General features: G+C 38.0%; 1 protein-coding gene across 2 annotated transcripts in view; it reads left to right on the forward strand.

Moving 5' to 3' along the window:
• Positions 1 to 21,626, forward strand: part of igf2r (insulin-like growth factor 2 receptor) — a 116,203-nt gene that overhangs the window by 4,869 nt on the left and 89,708 nt on the right. For both annotated transcript variants that reach the window (XM_028820866.2, XM_028820867.2), the window contains exons 2-3: positions 15,552 to 15,688; positions 20,788 to 20,909. In XM_028820866.2, coding sequence (XP_028676699.1) covers positions 15,552 to 15,688; positions 20,788 to 20,909 — 259 coding nt within the window. The remainder of the gene's footprint in view (positions 1 to 15,551; positions 15,689 to 20,787; positions 20,910 to 21,626) is intronic.

Here is a 21,626-nt window from a genome sequence, read left to right on the forward strand (position 1 = left end):
AGTAAATTGCTATGCTTTCTGTTTACTGCTTTTGAAGGTTAGATCTGAGAATTGAAGGGGTTGTGCACTTCCTGATTCTGACCCTCTGTTAGTCATCTTGTGCAAACCACAGAATGATGAATTTATTTTTTCCATGTTAAAGCTGACTGTGCAGGTCTAGCTTCTAAGGCCCTGAACTTCAAGCCAAACATCTCTAGGTTCTAGCTACACTTTCATCTCACAATACAACCCCAAGCAAGTCATCCAAACTGCCTGTACGTCAGTTGTTAAAAATTTATAGTGAAACATGTGGATCTGTGGTTCTAAAATAAAATGCAAATAAAAATCTAGTTAAAGATAAGGAGCTGTTGATTCTTGTCATGTTTTCAAAGGGGTTACTCCTTTCAGTTACTATAAAACATTTTAAAACCTGTGGTAGCTAATATGGAGCAAGCTGAACATGGCCTTATGGAGACCACATAAGATAGGTCAGGTTAGGTTGGGGAGCATGCACTGATACAGCGCTTTGCCGCACCCACCGTATGACTCAATAGCTCGGGATCCTGGTTGGCATCCCACAGGTAGACGCGCAGTCCAGTCCCACCTTCTGGAAATGACCCTCTATATGCCACAGTCAGGTGTTACGTGGGTGTTCCCTTGGCCTGGTCCAGCCACTCGGGTCCTCAACAGTGAGGATCCTGTTTGCTGGATCACCCTTGGGGAACTGAGTAAACATGGCTTTAGTGCCGTAACTGACTGTCCCTCACAATGCAGGTAATGTGCCTCATTTGGGACCCCGTGAGCAACCGCTCATTTGACACAAAGTCAAACCAGTGGTACCCAAGGATTCTCTGAAGAGTCACAGTACCAAAGGAGTGCAGTCTTCGTCTCAGGTCACTGTATAGCGTCCATGTTTCAAAACCATATAGTAAAACAGGGAGCACCAGGAATCTAAAGACTTAGACCCTTTGTCCATTTGCATAGGTATCGGGAGTGGCACACACCCCTTTCCAGCGACCTCATGACCTCCCATGCTCTCCCAATTCATCTACTGACTTCATAGGAAGAGTCACAAGTGACATGAATGTCACTGCTGAGGTGAGTAAACCTCTCGATGAGGTCAACACTCTCTCCGCAGACAGACATACTGCTGATGGCTGTGCCCAAGAGGTCATTGAAGTCCTGTATCTTGGCTTTTATCAGGACCCTCGCAAACCCAGACGCTCTGACTCCTCGCTGAGTCTCTTGAGAGCCCCGATCAGAGCCTTCATTGACCCCGCAAAGATCACAGCTTCGTCGGCAAAGTCAAGATCAGCGAATCTTTCTTTGCCAAAAGATGCCCCACAGCGGCTGGACCCCACAACCCTGCCCAACAGCCAGTCCATGCAAGCAAGTTAAGTTAAAAATGAAATGATTTTTTTTTTTTATTGAGAAAAAGGAAACATACTTGAAATAATAAATGACATTTACTGTATGTTTTCAGGTGTAGTCTTCTAATATAGTGATGAACGTGATTATGAACTCTGAACACCCATCACTGGGTGCGTGGGTGATTATCAACATATGCTCCCCTTGATACAAAAATTTAGGAGCTGTTGATGCTTCTTTCAGTTCCACCTTTAGAAGTCATAATGTATTTTATTACTGGTTCATATAGAGCAGGCGGAACGTTTACAATTTGGCAACACATTCTGTTGTTGTCACTTTAAAAAATAATTCAGTGATCACATTGGTGATATAACTTTGCTAAGCAGGGCTCCTTAAACATTGAGTGATATAAGGATGTAAAAGCGATGCTTGCATATGGTTGGAAGTTTCCAGTATTTCTCAATGTTCTCAGTTGTCGTTGTTCTTGTATTTTGTATCCTAGACTTTGTCCTGCATGCCTATGACCTCCCATGTTTGCCTACTGATCAGTTGCTGTATAGTCAAGATCACATCTTGCTTGTTCTATGTTCTTCAGTGTCTTTTTGTTTTGTCACTTAAGTGCCTTCTGCAGTTTACTTGATGTTCACAATATGTCACTGCTCTTCTTGCCATTGTGAAGGCTACCACTGTTCTTCGATCAGTGTGCTGCAATCACCTAATCGCAGGTCATTTTGTAGACTTGTATGCATGTTTAGTAAAGTTCAATGATCAATAAATACAATAATTGCAAAAACTGGATGTTATCATAAGCATGTTGTTTTTTAGAAGGTAGTGTGAGGAGCCTTTTGAGTTAGAAATGGCTACATTTAATCAACAGTAAATTCTCTGCCACTTTTTTTTACATAAGAACTTATGCTTGATCATGAATTCTGAACAAATATCTGAGGATTTTCTTGATTATCGGCATACATTTCTCCATATTTGTAGTTCTTGCATTCTGTATCCTGCAATAGACGCTCAGCAGATGTCGCTGCCATTTGTTGTCTTCCTCCTATTATGATGTTCTTCATCATCTAATTGGCTCCTGCAATTTGCTCGATGCTCTGCTGATGGCTGTAAGATTTTGATTAAGCTAAGATTTAGATCAAGGTTCTAACTCCAGTGTTTCACAAGTAATTGTGTGAGAGATGTACACACTTTAGCAATTTATATGTACAGATAAATGTAATAAACTTTGCAGTGGCTCAGTACTTCTAAAGCCCCTTGAAATTATGCCCTGATTAAATTCACTATGTTTAATCGGGGTTAGATGTTTGTAAAAAGTCACAGGGGCAGTCAGTTGCAAGTATTGCAATGGGGAGTAGTGAGAGAGACTTTTATCTTTATATGAAAAGCTGTAGTGTTTATAGGGTCTAAGTTCATTCAGCATGGCATGCCTTGGTTCATCATTAATTGGTGAACCTGGTGTGACTTTATTCTGCCATACCTGTTTTTCATTACCTTCCTCCTTTTGACAGTAATATTTTAGTGTTCTTTGTAGTTGCTGATTTATTCTGTATTCTTCTTCTTCTTTCGGCTGTTCCCTTTAGGGGTTGCCATAGCGGATCATTTATTCTGTATGAACCTCTGTTATTTAGGGGCCTGATGAATCAAGGAAAGGTTATTCTGTTTAGACACTAGTCTTTCTATTTCAAATCTGCTGTTGCTTGTGGTTAGGTAAAGGCCGTGAAGACCATTTTTGTCTATATTTGACAAGGCCCAGTCTGTATAGTACCATAATTCATCATTTGTGTAAAAGTTTCGCTATCAAACATTAAGTTTATGAACTACTATAGGACATAACTGTATGTGTGTTCCAGGGGCTCCAGGGGTTTATAATCCGAGGGGTCCTTAACATGTTGTACCATTGGGTCAGGACCCCTCAGTAATATAGAATTAATGCTACAAATTGGAGCATTATCTAGGTTTCTGCTATCAGTAGTCACACTTTATGATTTTGGATGATGGAAGACCTGTTATTCAAAGCAATTCATACATATGCAAGTAGATGTTTATGATATTTCTAGGCCAAGGCTTCTCAGCTTTTACTAAACCCTTCCATGAATTGAACTGTTTTTGTGAAGTGTCATTTCTTTCTGTCTTACATGGTTAACACTAGAATTACCAGAGCCTACGAAAAAACTCGTAGATCTGGCCCTCCTTAAATCTCATCGCACCTCTCCATCAGGCATCTTTTGTCCTGTAAATGTGAAAATAAAGACAAGCAGCCTACTATTCCATCCCCCCACCGCCGCAGAACGTGCACAAAGTTCTCCCAGCTCATGCCTTGATTATCTGGGAGTGAATTGCTGGAGTTTTAGAGTGGAAATAATAGATCATTATTTGGAACAAATGCATTTCATGTGTGTTCCATTTCTACAATAATCTGTGTAAACACATTGTTAAAACAGAAACGTTTTTCATATTTTAGTAGTAAATGACAAAATGTTGGCATAAACTATATAATGTGTGAAGCCTGAAGTCCAAAGGTCAAATAAACACTTTCACAAAAGGTTCAAGGACAGTACAACTGCTTCCATGGCGTAGTGGTAAGATTTGCTGACTTGTAATAAAGAGTCCCTGGTTCGATCCCGACTGACTCCTATGTTTGCTGTTTAAAGTAGTGAGCTGCTCTTATTGTTAATATTATACAGTAAACACATACATTTGGTTTGTGTCTATAAGAGATGATGTACATTTATAGTACTTGTAAAAGTTACCTTTTTCTTTTTCACTTTTATTCTCTCAGTCACGATATATACTACTGCCCTAGGGGTCTGACGCTGTTAGTTTTTATTTGAAACTGGGAATAACTGTAGATGTTACAATGATACAAAGAAGGCAGATTCACCAGTGTTTGTGTGCCAGCTTTTATCCATCCAGACCAGAAAATGTCCAATTCTATTGTCTCAAAACACCACTCACATCTACAGTTATTCCAACATATTGTACTTAAACACAACTACAGTAATCCCTCCTCCATCGCGGGGGTTGCGTTCCAGAGCCACCCGCGAAATAAGAAAATCCGCAAAGTAGAAACCATATGTTTATATGGTTATTTTTATATTGTCATGCTTGGGTCACAGATTTGCGCAGAAACACAGGAGGTTGTAGAGAGACAGGAACGTTATTCAAACACTGCAAACAAACATTTGTCTCTTTTTCAAAAGTTTAAACTGTGCTCCATGACAAGACAGAGATGACAGTTCTGTCACACAATTAAAAGAATGCAAACATATCTTCCTCTTCAAAGGAGTGCGTGTCAGGAGCACAGAATGTCACATAGATAGAGAAAACAATCTCTAGCAAACAAATCAATAGGGCTGTTTGGCTTTTAAGTATGCGAAGCACCACGGCACAAAGCTGTTGAAGGCGGCAGCTCACACCCCCTCCGTCAGGAGCAGGGAGACAGAGACAGAGACGGAGACCGAGTTTGTTTTTCAGTCAAAAATCAATACGTGCCCTTCGAGCTTTTAAGTATGCGAAGCACCGTGCAGCATGTCATTTCAGGAAGCAGCTGCACAAAAGATAGCAACGTGAAGATAATCTTTCAGCATTTTTAGACGAGCGTCCGTATCGTCTAGGTGTGCGAACAGCCCCCCTGCTCAATCCCCATATGTCAGGATCAGAGAAAGCGCAAGAGAGAGAGAAAAGTAAGCAATCTAGCTTCTCAGCCATCTGCCAATAGCGTCCCTTGTATGAAATCAACTGGGCAAACCAACTGAGGAAGCATGTACCAGAAATTAAAAGACCCATTGTCCGCAGAAATACGCGAACCAGCAAAAAATCCGCGATATATATTTAAATATGCTTACATATAAAATCCGCGATGGAGTGAAGCCGCGAAAGGCGAAGCGCGATATAGCGAGGGATCACTGTACTACAGTGTTGTATTCTAAAGAGGTAAAGTAGTGGAGTTTCTTTTAAGTATATGTGTTCTTCCTGATGTCAGCCTTTTTAAGTTGGTGGAAATATTTCTTGATTCCTTTCAGAAAGACAAAATTACTTTCAGAAAGAATTTCTTAGAACATTTCTGGGTCAGGTGGAATGCTAATCAAAGCTGGGTTGGGACTTGATGAGATCGAATATATACAGTATATACTCGCGTATAAGTCGGATCTTGAAACCTTTAAAATCAGATCGTGACTTATACGCCCGTTCAAAAATACACTTTTTTTCCATCTTCTTTCTCAGATGCATCGAATTTTGTTGCAGAAGCGCAGTTACCAATTTCTTTCGCTACTTCAATGACGTTTAATTTAAAACCAGCTTCATATTTTCTTCTGATCGAACACTCCATCGTAGGTATGGGATGCTCTTGCGATAAAGGTGTACGAGTGTGTGAGATACAAAAAACACAAAACATTGTCACTTTGGAATAGTTTGGGTATTACATTGTGGTCACATAGGCACAATACATAGAAAAAAAGGGCAGTGTGCTCCGTGGTTACTCTCTCGGGTGGGCGTTAACATATTGTAATCTCTTGGACCAATAGCATGAGTTTTCCTCATTTGACATATACGACCGACATTATAAAATATTAGAAATTATACAGTAAAATCAAGCCCCGACTTATCCGTGAGTATATACGGTAATTCCTAATAATTTAGATTGGCTTGGATAAACATCAATAATTCCAAGGTGAAAGTTAGATGCATACAGCAGCAGATAAAAGCAAATATACAGACTAACAGGACAAATGCAATTACAGATAAATAATACTGTATATATTGTCCATAAATAACAAAATAAGTATAAGTGAACTTAGAGAGTAGATGTGCAATCAAAGGTGGAAAACCACATGGATAAAACAAGCAAACCATTAACTTATAATACTTTATGACATGCTTACATTAATGGGAATAAACCAATCACAAGAGACGCCAGTCTCTTCAGTACCCTGAACTCAACCAACCCTCATTTCTCTTTAGATCGGAAATATTTTGAAATAGGGACGCTCCTCTCTTCCAGTGACAAGATCAAAAACCTTTCCTACCTCCAGACACAGCTGTGCGCCTTCACCACAGATTCCTTTTGTCTCCAATGAATCGAATTACTGTTTGTGATATCTGTGAAGCTTTGGGTGACAGGGTGTATGGTGTGTAGTGCACATCTTTTGGAAACTTGGCTTGGTGCAGTTTTCTAGCACAGAACCTGTTGCCTTATACTTGACTCTATTGTTTTAATTTCTGATCATTTTCTGTTTGTTTTAAATGTGACTTTTTCTTATCTCATTATTTTCTTTGAGTTTTATTAAAAATGTCTCCTTATGATAAAAGCCCTGAGGTGCTCGTGGTAGCTTATGGTTACATTTTTTGCACTGCACTATTATTTCACTATTTATTAAGAAAAAATAAAATAACATCCAACTCATAAGTGAATGAGCCATAATGTACAGATAGTGGAGAATGGCTTGATGTCTTTGTATTTTAATTTGTAATAAGAGAAGTATCTTTTTGAACTTTCAGAAATGAAAACCACACCTGGGTGGGCTAGTATGGGTAGCGCTGCTGGGAATTTGTTTAGTCTACATGATTTTTTTTTTTTTTTTTTTCTCATTAAACCTCCAGCTTCCTTTGTCATCACACTCTGGGGGTGGAGGCCCATTATGTGCTGCTATAAACTAGCATAGTTCAGGAATCGATTGCTTGACAGTTTTTTGTGAGATGTGCAAGGGTTAAAAATTATATAAGATATATATACAGACACACACACACACAGTGGATATAGAAAAGAATCACCCCCTCCGAAATATTCCAATTTATTTTAGCTTTACAGCCTTAAATGAAAACACACAAACCAATATTTTTTCCAGCTTTACTTACTCAATGCAATCTATAATATCCAAGTGAAAGATATCACAGCTACAGTTTAGAAGAATTTTAAAAAATAAAAAACAAGAAATGTATATTCTTTTCTATACCCAATGTGCATGTGTGTGTATATATGTGTGTGTGTGTGTGTGTGTGTGTATATATATATATATATATATATATATATATATATATATATATATATATGGCTGCAGTTTGGTGTTTCTGCAAATGTTTGGAGCCTGTCACTTTTTATTTACATCAGTGATGTGGCCAGCCAGTCATGATGGAAGATGTCATCGACTATTGTCTCAGCCATAATGCAATTGAAATTAAATAATCCCTATGCATGGCTTAAACTACTTACAACCAACAGTTTTTAAGTCTGTAATGGTTATAATTGGTAAAAGGCACAGTCCAATGCTGTAGTCATATGGCTAGGAGAGAAAACCAAAACCTCCAGTTGATAGGATGCTGGAGAAAATAAACATTTATGGGTTTTTAAGGCCAAACAACTGTCCAGTCCCCACTGGGCATTCTACAAAACATGGATGTGATTAAGTACTTCATTATTTTTATGTTGAAGGTGATTTCTGGAGAAGATTGTAGATCATGACATCACTATTTTGTAGTTGGAAAAATACTGAGCTTAAAGCAGCAAGGTGTGAGAGTTAAATTTGCTGAAATATTGGTAGTGAGGTTTCAGATTCATCATTGCTGAAAAGACAAGAGGGAAGTGATGACGTATGCCTGGTGGTTGAAAGCTATAGAAAATGTCTGCATTTTGATAGAGACCACAGAGATACAAGGAAAGATGGTGGTGAAATGCTGAGGGTAGAGATGGCAATTGAAGAAGAGAATAGCGGTAGAAAACAAAGGCAGGTGTTGACAAAATGAAGCAAAGCAAAATGTTAGAAAAGGAATTGTAAGGGTACAAGAAGCTAAGAGGACTTTGTAAGTGAGCTTCAGTATGAAGAAGGAAAAAGAAAATCTCTTCAGGGTAATGAAACAGCAAAGGAAATACAGGATGTATTAGGTGTGAATAGCTTGAATAATGTTAGAGAAAATGTTGTGATTGGTAGTAATGGGATTTAGAATACCTAGAAAGATGTACAGAAGTGGAGTAAGCATGTTTGTTGTGAGAAAATAGGACTGAGCTGAACATTTTGAAAAGCACTGAAAACATGATGATAGGTAAAGTAGTGGGGCCCTATTGTGAAGTGATAGTAGAATTATTGAAGCCAGATCAAGGTCCTGCAGTTGAATGGTTGACAGACTCTTGCAACATTATTGTGTGTGATTGAGAATTCCTGACGACTGGATGTGTGCTTATTCCAGTATACCAAGGAAAGGTGGATCCTTTGGAGTGTGGGTCATATCAAGTGACCCAGGTTTTTGAGCAAGTAGTTGAGTTAAATTGCTAGAGAAAAAATATCAGGGAGGGCGGCACGGTGGCGCAGTGGGTAGCGCTGCTGCCTTGCAGTTGGGAGATCTGGGGACCTGGGTTTGCTTCCCGGGTCCTCCCTGCGTGGAGTTTGCATGTTCTCCCCGTGTCTGCGTGGGTTTCTTCCGGGCGCTCCAGTTTCCTCCCACAGTCCAAAGACATGCAGGTTAGGTGGATTGGCGATTCTAAATTGGCCCTAGTGTGTGCTTGGTGTGTGGGTGTGTTTGTGTGTGTCCTGCGGTGGGTTGGCACCCTGCCCGGGATTGGTTCCCTGCCTTGTGCCCTGTGTTGGCTCCAGCAGACCCCCGTGACCCTGTGTTTGGATTCAGCGGGTTGGAAAATGGATGGATGGAAAATATCAGGGATAAAGATAAAGTTGGTGAAATGCAGTTCAGTTTTGTGTATAGAATGAGAGCAACAAATGTGATCTTTGTTGGGCAAATGCAGGAAAAGCATTGGGTAAGAGGAAGGAAGCAGCAAATATATATTTGGAGAAGGTTGTTTGACAAGGTGTTGTGAAAGGGGAAGAGGTGAGCATCTACAAAGCTACTGGAGGTGTGAATGAATGCTTAGTGTCTGTTGTGATGTCGGTTTACAGAGAGGCACAGACTGTGGTCAGGATAGCATGTGGCGAGAGTGAGAGCTTTTAGGAGAGGATGGGGGTTGCATCAGAGATGTGTTCTATGCCTACTAGGGGGCTCCGCCCCCTGCTCGCTTCGCTCGCCAACCCCTGGTGTTGGGAAATGACAAAGAGCGTGATGTATGAATGAGATATAGAATAGTGTGAAGGTGTAGATGATGCATATAGAAAGCAAACAATAAAGTGTGTGGCACAGTGTAAAGGTTTATTGGAAAATTTCTTTGTATACGCCGTTTAAGTGTAAAAGGTCATTCCAGGTCAGAACTTGTAAGGTCAATGAAGATGGTTATTGTCGTGATCAGAGTCAACTTTGTCAGAGCTTAGAAAGAGTTGTGTCTCTCCAGGAAGTAATGCAATGACTTGGGTATTTGTTTTTTACATTAATATTTTTTGGACATAATATAGTGCGTTGTGTTAAAAGGGGCATTTGGTCTAATGAGATTGCTGTTCCAAATATCTGTGTAACTAAGTCGTCGCAGATAAAGGCTTGAGGAATTGTAATAATATCTGGGTGAGGTCTATCTGTATTGGTGAGTGTACCATCTCCCAGTTGTAATAACCAATTGTTATAATCTGGATCTGGACATCGCATGTTTTGTACTAACTGTATGTTTTGAAAGCAACGCCAATTGTCTGCGTATTTTAAGGTGGACTGAACAATAGCTGAGCGCATGGCATGTGGAACAATAGCTAAGCACTGTCTAAAATCTCCTCCTAATAAAAGTACCTTTCCTCCAAAGGGAATATTATTATTCATCAACGTTTGTAGAAGTTTATGAATGGTGTTGAGTAAGTGACTGTATGTTATTGTACATTAATCAATAATTAACTGTTTTGCAAGACGGATGTCACGTGCAGTGCTGCTGTTCATGTTCATAGTGGATACCGATTTGTAGGATCTAATGCAGTTCATAAAGTTTTTACTTTCAGGTACATCGTTAGTTAGAAGCTTCTGTAGATATTCAGGATATGAATGTAAAGGAGGCAGTGTACTTGTATTGCTAGTTGTTTCTTCAGGGAAGTTAAGTGAATGACAATGATTGCAAATGACATTCATTAATCCCAATGAATTTTCCTGAATAGTGGACTCAGTATTGAACGCGTTGTCAGCTAACTGGCGCAAGCGTATAGCAGGTGTCTGTCGTTGATGTCCGTGACGTGTATGTTTTGCTTGTGCCATTTGAGAGGCGCGTCGTTGTATGTCCAGCATTTGGGACGTGTTGTTTTGGAGCTGTAATCGATTTGCCTGTGCTGCGTGAGAAGCCTGTTGTAGTTTACAGCGTGCATTGTTTGTATTGAGCCTTGCCCGTTTGTGTATGTCGGTCAGTTGAGCTTTCTCTTTTTGGAGCCTTGCCTGCTTGTTTTCCGGCATTCCAGATGCGCGTTGTAGACGTCTGCGTTTATTTATTTTGTCCCTTCGCTGCCGTTTCTGTATGTCTGAGACGGGAGGTGTTTCATTTTGAACCCATGCCTGTTTCGATGCAGCACTGTGAGACGCGCGCTGCATGAGTGTAAGTTCGTGTGTTTGGTCCCGTTACCCGAGCCGTATCGTTTTGTACCCGTGATAGTGAATTCATGACTTGTTTGTTCTTCAGCGTTGGAAATATGGATAAGTAATAAGGAGGATCGCACTCACTGTTAATATGGAGCCTTTTCTGCGGTTGAACGGTTAATAGTGCCTCATTGTAATGAGATCCACCTATGCTGCATAGTGTGAACGTGTTGAGATGACGTATGTTTAATACGGACTGTTCATTTAGAAATGGAGCTTTGTGTATCATTTGTTATTTATGTTACTGTTAGGGTTGCCATCCGTCCTTTAAAATACGGAATCGTCCCGTTTTGAATCAATACGGGACGGGATTTGTCCCGTATTTTTTTTTATCATTTTTTTTAAAGCAGCGTCTCATGCAAATCATCCCACACGCATTTTATGAAGATGCCTCCTTTCCTACTTTTGATTGGGTAATACTTGATGTCATCGTTAGTTTGATTGGTCTTTTTAACTGTCCAGTGAGGAGGGCGGGTCTTAAGTAGAGTCTGCAAAGTGTTGGCACTGGGATGTGGCACCCGCTGCAGTATGCGTCCCTTATTTTTTTGTATTAAAAGTGGTAACCCTAGTTACTGTGGTTGTGGGTCTGAATCGTCGTTTTTGTGTACGTTTCGTGTGCTATGTCCGTAGTCTGTCCCGTTTCGTGTCCAATGGGCTTTGTGTGGTGCTCGCGGCTTCTTTTTTTTTGTGTGCTAGGAGCTTGTTGAATCCTCCTCTTTGTGTGTGTCCCGTTTCGTGTGCAATGGGTTTCATTGCATTCCATCCGGTTCCCGTTGCTTGGGTTGGGGAGAGGATTTGTGGGGCGCCTGCGCAATACGTCTTTTGCGTCCACGGCCCATGGCCGGATGTCCCTGCGTCCATCCGGTTTACCATTCTCGGTTAGTAATGTGGAGATTACGTTTCATGATTGTGATGAAGGTTGTGACCAGAGTGTGAAGGATTACTATGGGAAGCTTTATATGCTGATAATATTTTACTTGTATTGAAAGCAAAAGACAAAGCAATGGAGAAAAAGGAACGGAAAGTTATTTTAGAAGCAAAATGCCTCAAGGTAAATGCAGGGAAAACCATGGTGATAATTCGAGATGAAGAGGCAAAATACATGAGATCAAGTCCATGTTGCATGTGTAGTAGATCTGTTGAGCTTAAGCTATTGCATATTTAGTTGTAAGTGGGTGCATAAAAGTGTATTGGTGTGAAGGGTAATCTGCAGGTGGCAAGTGTGACCTTTGCCAGTAGAAGGGGTGTAGGAAGGATGCAGAATGCTGATGTGTATATTGATACTGACAATGGAGTTGTTTTGTACCCAGTAGAAATGTTTTGCTACTGAATTGACGTATTGAATGATGACAGAATTGGTAGCACAGCAGTGTTATCAAGGCTGAAAGGTGCATGGAGAAAATTGTACAACTATCTCCCATACTGACCTCTATATGAAACTGTCTGGCATTGAAGAGTAAAGTTTATGAAAGCTGTGTGAGGAGCAGTATGCTCAATGTGAGTGAGTCCTGGCCAATGAATGCTTTTGAGTAGTGAGAAAAGCGCTATATAAATGTAAAGAATTATTATTATAATGAAGACAAAACATGTAGCAGTGCTGGAAAGAACAGAGATGAGAATGATCAGGTGGATGTGTGTAGCAGGGTTGCTCAATATACAAGTACTGAAAAGTGCAGAAAAAATAAAACGAGCAAAAACAGAAGTACTGTAAATGGTAGTTTTCAAGCACCCCTCGGTCAGTCATGTATTAATTAGCATGATTGCACCTGTTACACTATATGCAGGGGTGGTGGGAGTTGTTTATGTACTACATCTAGCCCGATTCAGCAAAGGGGAAAACATATACCCCACCACCCCCATTCTTCAAACTTACAGTACATATTAATACTAATGCACTGAGAACATTAAAACCTGCTCCTAAATGTTTTATGAACTGCGGTAAGGCAGGGAGGCAGCAATTGTGTGGCAGGGCAAAGAGGCTGAGGAGTTATCTTTTATTTGTTTTGGTACCAGTTCTGAGTTGCAAAAGCTGGTATCAATACTGAAATCAAAATATTCATACCAGTCCAACACTTGTGTGGAGTGTCACTGACTTAAAGGAAGCTGAATGCTGAGTTAAGGGGAAAACGTGATGTGAAGGTGATAGTTGTTGTCCCCAGCAGCTTAGTTTGTTCCTCCTCGGCACATGTGGAGTAAAAGGCAGAGGATAATTGGGTGTAGTTGTGCACCCAGATGAAGGTAGAGGAGATGTGACCCAGAAGAACGCCAAAGAATACATAGTTGATGGTGGTGTCCGAGGATTTGAAAAGAATTGGTCTCACTTCAAAGGATGCCCAGAGTTGAGGAGAGTGGAGGATGAAAAATTTGGGGGTAAATGATTAACCATCTGAGGATGACAATTTATGGTAAAGGGATGCAAGGTTATTAGCTTATTCCATAGCTTATTTTTGAAAAATAATCTGTTAGGCCCCATTTTTATTTTATTTTTTAAATGGAAGCAAAATTCAGCTAATTCAAACAGATGAACATTTATTTCCAGAACAGACTATTCTGTTTTGGTCGTAATTGAAGGTGTTTTGTTTTTAAGCCCAGAATAGAAAGGAAACATTGGAAACATTTACTCACTGCACTAGTCTGTAGCACAAGCTACATTTTCCCTTATTACAGCTTGGAAACTGAATTATAAGATTATTCATTGTTAGTCATTCAGTCGACATTTTATGCAGCCTCTTTCCCTGTGAACTTAGTTGCATCTATTTTCCAAAATTCGTACATTTTGTTAATACAGTTTTGCTTTATAAGTGTTTATTGGAAATAACCTTGTATTTGAGAAATGTGCAATTGCTGATATAATTAGGCATGAAACAATACACTTAGTGATAGTGATACGAAATTACTTGTTAATGCTATGCCAAAAAACCATGCAAATTTAGGTGTACCTTTTTTTTTTTTTTTTTAATATCCAACACTGTTCCAACAAAGGCTGTCCATTTATTTTCCTTCTTGAATGCCTTCCTGACCCATTAACTGTGTAACCTGATTGGATCTATGAAGAACTGACTGTTCTGTTTCCTTTTAAGAAAAATGATTATGTGAACACGTTGTTTGAAGTTGTGATCTCTCCTCTGTGACTTACTGGTTACATGATTAGCAGGGAAACATACGTGTGATTTGACCAGAATAGCAAGCATTGGCAATTTGGGTACTTTCTCCCTCTCTGTCATGTTAGCGGACTGCTATTGAGAGAAATTCAACATACCACTGCTGTATAAATTCTCTGTGTTGTAATCTACCCCTATTTCTGAATTGGTATCCATGAAAGGTGCATTGATATCTCTATCGCTCATGTTCACATCTGTGCTTTGTGACAGCTGCAGAATCATTCTGCCAGAATGTACTTGTTAAGTTTATTTCTATTTCTTGATCGATTGGCTGTATTATCTGTCCTGGGAGTCTGTATTCTTGTTTTTTTATGTTTCTGCTGCTATATGCATTAGAATTTCCACATAGGATTAATAAACTTTTATCTGATCTAAATCACGGCTTGCTACTTATAGTAGTGTTTGAGTATATCATAATAACTATCTCAATATGAGAATACGTTTGTACTTTGGTGCTCCCAGTAGACTTTAGTTTGAAAACAAGCCTTTGAATGCATTGGTGGATTTATGAAACAATGCTGCTATTCGCCATACTTGTCTGAGGATGTAACTCACTAAATTAACTGTACTGTATATGTGAAACACTTAACCAGTGATGTCTGTTTTTTGTTCTGAAAATGTTTACCTTCATATATCCTTCTGCAAAGTGCAGTCAGTTTAGCATGCTAAACCTTAGTTTGTGTTTTTCAATTCCAGTTTTTTAATCCCCTGCCTTTGATGAAAGATGTTGCCATAGGCTTTTGTGATATATTTCAGTCATGATAATGTCATACAACACATGATACAAGGCTAAGTTTCATGCTGATTGTATTTTGTATTATTGCCTTATGCCTAGATATAATTAATAACTACTCTTAAGAAGGTTTCTTATTATATGGCCATTCTTTTTCATAGGAGAAACCTAATTTAATATGTTGAAAATGTATGTGTAAACAGATGCACTTGTAGTACATTTTAAAGAAGCTGTTGATATATTTTTTATTTTTCTGGTATTTGCATTTGATTAAAATGAATTAGTAGGAAAATGCATAACTGAGTCTGAACATTGCTGACTAACCATCAGGCTACAAGAAAAATGTATTAACTCTTTGTTACCTGGTCCATTCTGTTATTTCTACACTGCATAAAGGCAAACTGTGAAGATCTTGAGTTAGTACCATTTAATTTAAAAATCTGAATGTGTTTGTTTGTGAGTTTCTGCAGTATGCAGATCCACACTGTTGAATGCATTTTTGACAATTTTTCCACAGGTTCTCCATTTGTACATGGTAATACCATAGATTGTTTCACTTCAAAATGTAGTTAGTACCCCCATCCTGGGCAGCCATGGATATATGCTTGGTAGATCTGATAACATGTTTGCGTGGTTATGACTTGTTCTTTGTAAGTAAATTTTGGTGTTGTACATCTAAAGAGAATATTTTGCCTCTGGAAAACTCTTAATGGTAGAAAATGGAATCTTATTATTCAGTGTCAATTATTAATTAAGCTATATTTCTTATTTTAAGTATTATGGTCATTCACTGTGTTTTTTTAAAACATTTTTCTCTCCAGATTCACATGGAAAGCGATTGACACAGATAACAACACTCTCTATACTATAAATCTGTGTAGCTCCATTGTCTCTGAATGTGGGCAGTCAAGTGCCATCTGTGCAAATAAATCTAACAAAAGTTCATTCGAGTCTGTGGGTGAGTGCCTTAGTCTGTTTATTGTTATTCATTAGCACAGGTAACTGACAACAAAAATGAATAATGTAAGTGTATTGAGTATGCAAATTATGTTCTTCATAGGTGTTGTGATTTAACAGTTCCCATTGCATTTTGCATATTGTTATATGTAAAAATGCTACCATGGCTCAAGGTTGAGATGAAAGTAACTATGAGAAACCCCCAAGTGGTGTTGAACATTTGGCAGGTGCTTCAAGTCAAGTCAGTTTATGTTTGAATAGTGTTCTTCGCCAATTATCTGCAGTGAGCTCTGTAACAAGTTTACAGGTAAAATACAAATAAGAAATTTCACAAATGATGTGATGTACACACATGGAAAAACATACAAAAGGACATCAATAGATTGCTGTGATTTCATATACTAAATTGCTAGTGCATTGACTGATCTGGGTAACTGGAAGAATCTTAATGTACCTTCTATAGCCAATTTGACACACAACACCTTATTAGCTAAAAATTAGAAAAAATAAATAGCTTATTTTTTAAGAATTTGGCAATAGCTTATCTTATATCAGGATTCTGTCTTGGATGTCTTTAATTTCTGGTGTGTTTTTTTTTAATGTTTATGAGAAACTGCTTTAGAGTGGGCCTTTTTTAAAACAGCCATCCAAATTGAATAGGGTTGGGAGTAAAAAGTGTTATCTTTCTGCACATCTTGACTATTTTTTGGAATTGTTATATTGGTTAAAAAAAAAGAATTAATACTTTGGGAGATCTAATTTTGCATAACATCTTTTCTGAAAAATGTGGGTGAATAACAGATTATCTTTATAATTATTTTTCTGGGTATGGCTTAATGTAGGGGTGGTCAGTATTCTGGTGGTTTCAGTGGATACTGGTATAATGTATTTGTACTACTTTCCAGACTGATTTTTGCTTTTTTTTTTCATTTTTCCCCAAATAACTCCTGTATTAATGAATAATGATGTACACAGACACCTCTCTTACTTGTCAAAAACACAACTCAAATGGGTTTGATAATAGATATTCACCTCTCCAGTTTGAACCAATATACTCATACGTACAGATTCTCATTCATTCACTCTGCCAATAAATAAACTCAGGACAAGATGTTGCTTTTTTCTGTCCTGTTTCCTTATTGAAATTGACAGTGTTAACTATCAGTTACATACATTGTCAAACCTACTTAATTCAATACAGGACAGTAGTTAGTCAAAGCCAGCATTGGCAACCAATCAGGCAGATCTGCATATCACTTATTACACACGGTTTACTTGTAAGGTCATGCATAAAGACATTACGCTGGCCTTAAGACACTAATACTTGTTGCCGTTTCTGTAGCTGGGTTTTTTCATATACCAACATAAATTATATTAATTGCATTTCACATTTATTTCCTCATAAAGATGTAAATGTTTTGCAAAAGAATGGGTTTCACATTTAAATGTGCTTGCAAGTTATCCACTTATTTCTAGCATACCAGTAAAGTGTGCTTCAAAATCCATACCACAGGAAGAATTTCATCCATTATACCAGATCAGCCAGTATATCACCCACTCTTAGTTTACTAATGGTATGCTTTTTTCTAAACAAGCTGACAGTACACTTTTTGATTGAATTGTTTGACTTAAATGATGGTTTCATGACTACAATGTTCTTGTTTCAGAGGTCTTGCTTGAAATGTTTGTTTTCAAAAGGGATCCTCTTTAATGTTTAAATTAACAGTCAAAGCAAAACCACAGTACCATTAGTGAATGTAGCCTGTTACTACCTGGGTGGTATAAAGTACTAATCTGTCGAAAGGATTGTTTCTTTTTGAAATGGCAAAATTTAATTTAATGCTGTAACATAATTGTCTCAGTCTCCTTTTTTTAATCATAACCATGGGGAACTGGAGCTTATCCTGGCAGTTTTATGTGTACAGGGCAGCAGCAGCATTTACTGGATGGAGCACTAGCCCATAGTAAGGCTGCATTCATAGACACATACAAACCATTGCTCACACAGGACTAGATTTTCATCTCAAATTAACCTATCATGCAGGTTTTTGGAATTTGGAAGAAAAACAAGTGAATTCGGAGAAATACTCCTCTAGATATGGGGAGACCATTCATACTTCACACAGAATTCCTTGGCATAGGATTCAACCCTAGAATGCTGCAGTTATTGCTCATTATAATAGATTCTGTAGAATTAAAGTTCTTGAAGGACTTGAAAGAACTACACAATTTTCTACTTTTTTCTGTTGAAATAAATCCCATATAGTGATACTCATTTCCTACACTCAAATATATATTTTTTACTTTAGTATAAGAAACACAGGACCCAGGTCACATACCATTTATCCTGCATGCTGGCACCCATTATGATATATGCAATTTGAAGAAAAAAAATATGGTATGAAAACTTGGATGGCGTGTAGGGGTAGGGATTTTACTGGGAGGGTTGTTGATGCCTCTTAATAGATTCAGGCTTGTTTTAATGTTTTAGGTGGGTATTATTTGCATAGTAGACACAGCGAAACAACAGAGAAAATTCTAGTAATTGGTATATTTGATGATACTGTAACTCCTGTGGTTATTGCTATTTACATTTTGATTAGTTATTCTGGTTGTTTTGCTTATGTTTACTATAGAGCATGTGGCGGCTTCATTCTGTATTTCTCACAAAATCTACCATATTGTTCAGTCTTTAAAAGGTGCATTTTCACTGTACTAATTCAAATTCAATTTTATGTAAAAATGCAATTTTATGTAAATTTCAAACTGTAATATGTATAATCTATAATATGACGTCTGTTTTTTTGTTTTTACCAGTAAATATATGTTTCTTTATTCAAATGACTTTATTTGACCTATATCTCAGGTATGCAGTTTCTGTGTGCATATGTATAAAGCTAGAAAGACAGAGTTGGAACACTGAATGTTATTAGATAGATAGATAGATAGATAGATACTTTATTAATCCCAATGGGAAATTCACATTCTCCAGCAGCAGCATAATGATACAATAAATAATATTAAATTAAAGAATGATAATAATGCAGGTGAAAAACAGACAATAACTTTGTATAATGTTAAATGTTAACGTTTACACCCCCGGGTGGAATTGAAGAGTCGCATAGTTTGGGGGAGGAACGATCTCCTCAATCTGTCAGTGGAGCAGGACAGTGACAGCAGTCTGTCGCTGAAGCTGCTCTTCTGTCTGGAGATGATACTATTTAGTGGATGCAGTGGATTCTCCATAATTGATAGGAGCCTACTGAGCGCCCTTCGCTCTGCCACAGATGTTAAACTGCCCAGCTCCATGCCAACAATAGAGCCTGCCTTCCTCACCAGTTTGTCCAGGCGTGAGGCGTCTTTCCTCTTAATGCTGCCTCCCCAGCACACCACCGCGTAGAAGAGGGCGCTCGCCACAACTGTGTGATAGAACATCTGCAGCATCTTATTGCAGATGTTGAAGGACGCCAGCCTTCTAAGGAAGTATAGTCGGCTCTGTCCTTTCTTACACAGCGCATCAGTATTTGCAGTCCAGTCTAATTTATCATCCAGCTGCACTCCCAGATATTTATAGGTCTGCACCATCTGCACACAGTCACCTTTGATGATCACGGGGTCTATGAGGGGTCTGGGCCCCCTAAAATCCACCACCAACTCCTTGGTTTTGCTGGTGTTCAGTTGTAGGTGGTTTGAGTCGCACCATTTAACAAAGTCATTGATTAGGTCCCTATACTCATCCTCTAGCCCATTCCTGATGCAGCCCACGATAGCAGTGTCATCAGCGAACTTTTGCATATGGCAGGACTCCGAGTTGTATTGGAAGTCCGGTGTGTGTGTGTGTGTGTGTATATATATATATATATATATATATATATATATATATTGTTACTTTGTAATAGATCCTGCATTATAGCTTGCTTTATTTAAAAGCATACATGAAACATTTTATAGTTAAGCTCAAAAGATTAAAACATTTACATTTGAAAATCTATTTTAAAAAGTATTTTTCGTAGAATCAGTTTGTTTTGGATTTATGATATGCTAAACTATAATGAATGCTTATTGAAATAATAAGTTATTGAAATCTGCATTGACTGGGCAGTTATGGACATATAAGCTTTCAAATAACACACTTAAGCACACAGAGTTGGTGTTATTTGCTCCAAAATACTAGCCAATGGTAAAATCCAATATTACAACAATACTGGACGAAGTAAAGTCGTACGAGGTTAGTCAGACTGGGATGTTTTTTTTTAGAATACATTACAAAGAATTTTGATTTAAGACCAGTCTTTGTGACCTACAGAGATGAGATTTAAACATATCCCAATATCTGTATTTTTATTGTTCTGGGACAAGAATTCCAGAAAGCCTAAATTGGGTGTAGAAAAGTTAATTCATGCAACATCACAATTCTCTGTATGATGATTTAAAGTTTGACTTGATGCGTTATTTACTGTAGGAATACATCTCACAAAATCTGATTTTCTTTTTTGACGATAGATGTTATCAGTTCAACCAAGTATTGTCATTACAATTTATAGAAGGTTTTTTTTAATAGAATGATAGGCTGGTGGGTGGTAAAACTGAACATCTATCTATCTAACATAACCTAGCAGCACTATAAGATGAATGAAGCAGCCCATGCACACCATTAATTTGTCTTGAAATAAACGTCACATTAGAGTGTAAACTTCCATGGCCCTCTCTGTTTGATAAGTAAATGCTTCTAATAAACAAGATTTCTGTAAATATAGCAGTGCAATAATTTTTAAAGCAATATCTACTGGCAGACAGAATTTTCAAATTGCATATGGTTATCTTCAGCTGGCAGAAAAAAATGTGAACTGTACAAGAGTAGCAAATCCAAATATTTTGGGAGTCTACCTTTCGCTTAAATTAATTACCGGGGTGTTTTCTTTTATAGACTGTAGAAAATTAATAAATTTAAGAAAGATTAACAAAAGCATAAGGAGAACTCTTTGTCCATAGCTATATAATAAAAAATAATTATTTAGTGCATCTAAATTCCTGGAAATATTTTAAGCAAGCTCCTATTTTACTTTTCAATTAAATACAGCAATTTATTTATCCCCTTAGGTGATTTATCTTTATTGAAGGTCTCTGGAAGTATTTTGGAGTTTAACACCAGCAACAAATGTGCGGAAAGCAAGAGCAAAACTGTTCAGAGCAGCATCGGCTTCTTGTGTGGTAAAACCATGGTAAGTTAGTTTATATTTTGAGAGTATATTCAGTAGTTTTGTAATAATCCTCTCTCACTCCATTAGCCTAATACAGTACAGTACATGTATCCAGACTTTTAGAATGATTGATGGATTATACACATCACACCTTCGTGGACTTTACATCTATAGCCCAATGTGAAGATTGCTAGCCTTGTAATATTTCATTATAATTTGTAGTTCAATTTTTAAATAGCATTTGCAAATGTCTGTAACCCGTGGGAATGTGTACCTCAGTAACTTCTTAATAAAGCAAATGTACCATGACTTTTAGCATGGGAATAGTTAGTAGCATTGAACTAAGCAAAAAGTCATGCTTGTGTTGGCAAGTTTCCAAAGTTTTGAATTACACTGATCTTCTAGTACTAGCCAGCGATATTTAAATTCTCATGCAGTAATTTTTCAGGATATCTTTTTTGATATTTATTTTGTCATATTATGATTGCTTCCGTCCCCAATTATTATTATAAATTAATATATCTTTGTCATTAGAAAGGATGTGGAGACATTTGTGGGACAGAATATCCTGTGGTGAATACTACTGGCATACACAGCAGACACAAGGCACAAGTTAAAAGCACAAAAGAGCCTTCTTATTGAGTGGGAAACTCTTCACACTGTCGTTTCCCACCTGTGTAGCACAGTGAGAGCACAAGCACACAGCACCAAACAGTTCTATTCTTTCCCTTTCTCTTT

Source organism: Erpetoichthys calabaricus, chromosome 15 (genome assembly GCF_900747795.2).
Source record: "Erpetoichthys calabaricus chromosome 15, fErpCal1.3, whole genome shotgun sequence".
Classification (NCBI taxonomy): domain Eukaryota; kingdom Metazoa; phylum Chordata; class Cladistia; order Polypteriformes; family Polypteridae; genus Erpetoichthys; species Erpetoichthys calabaricus.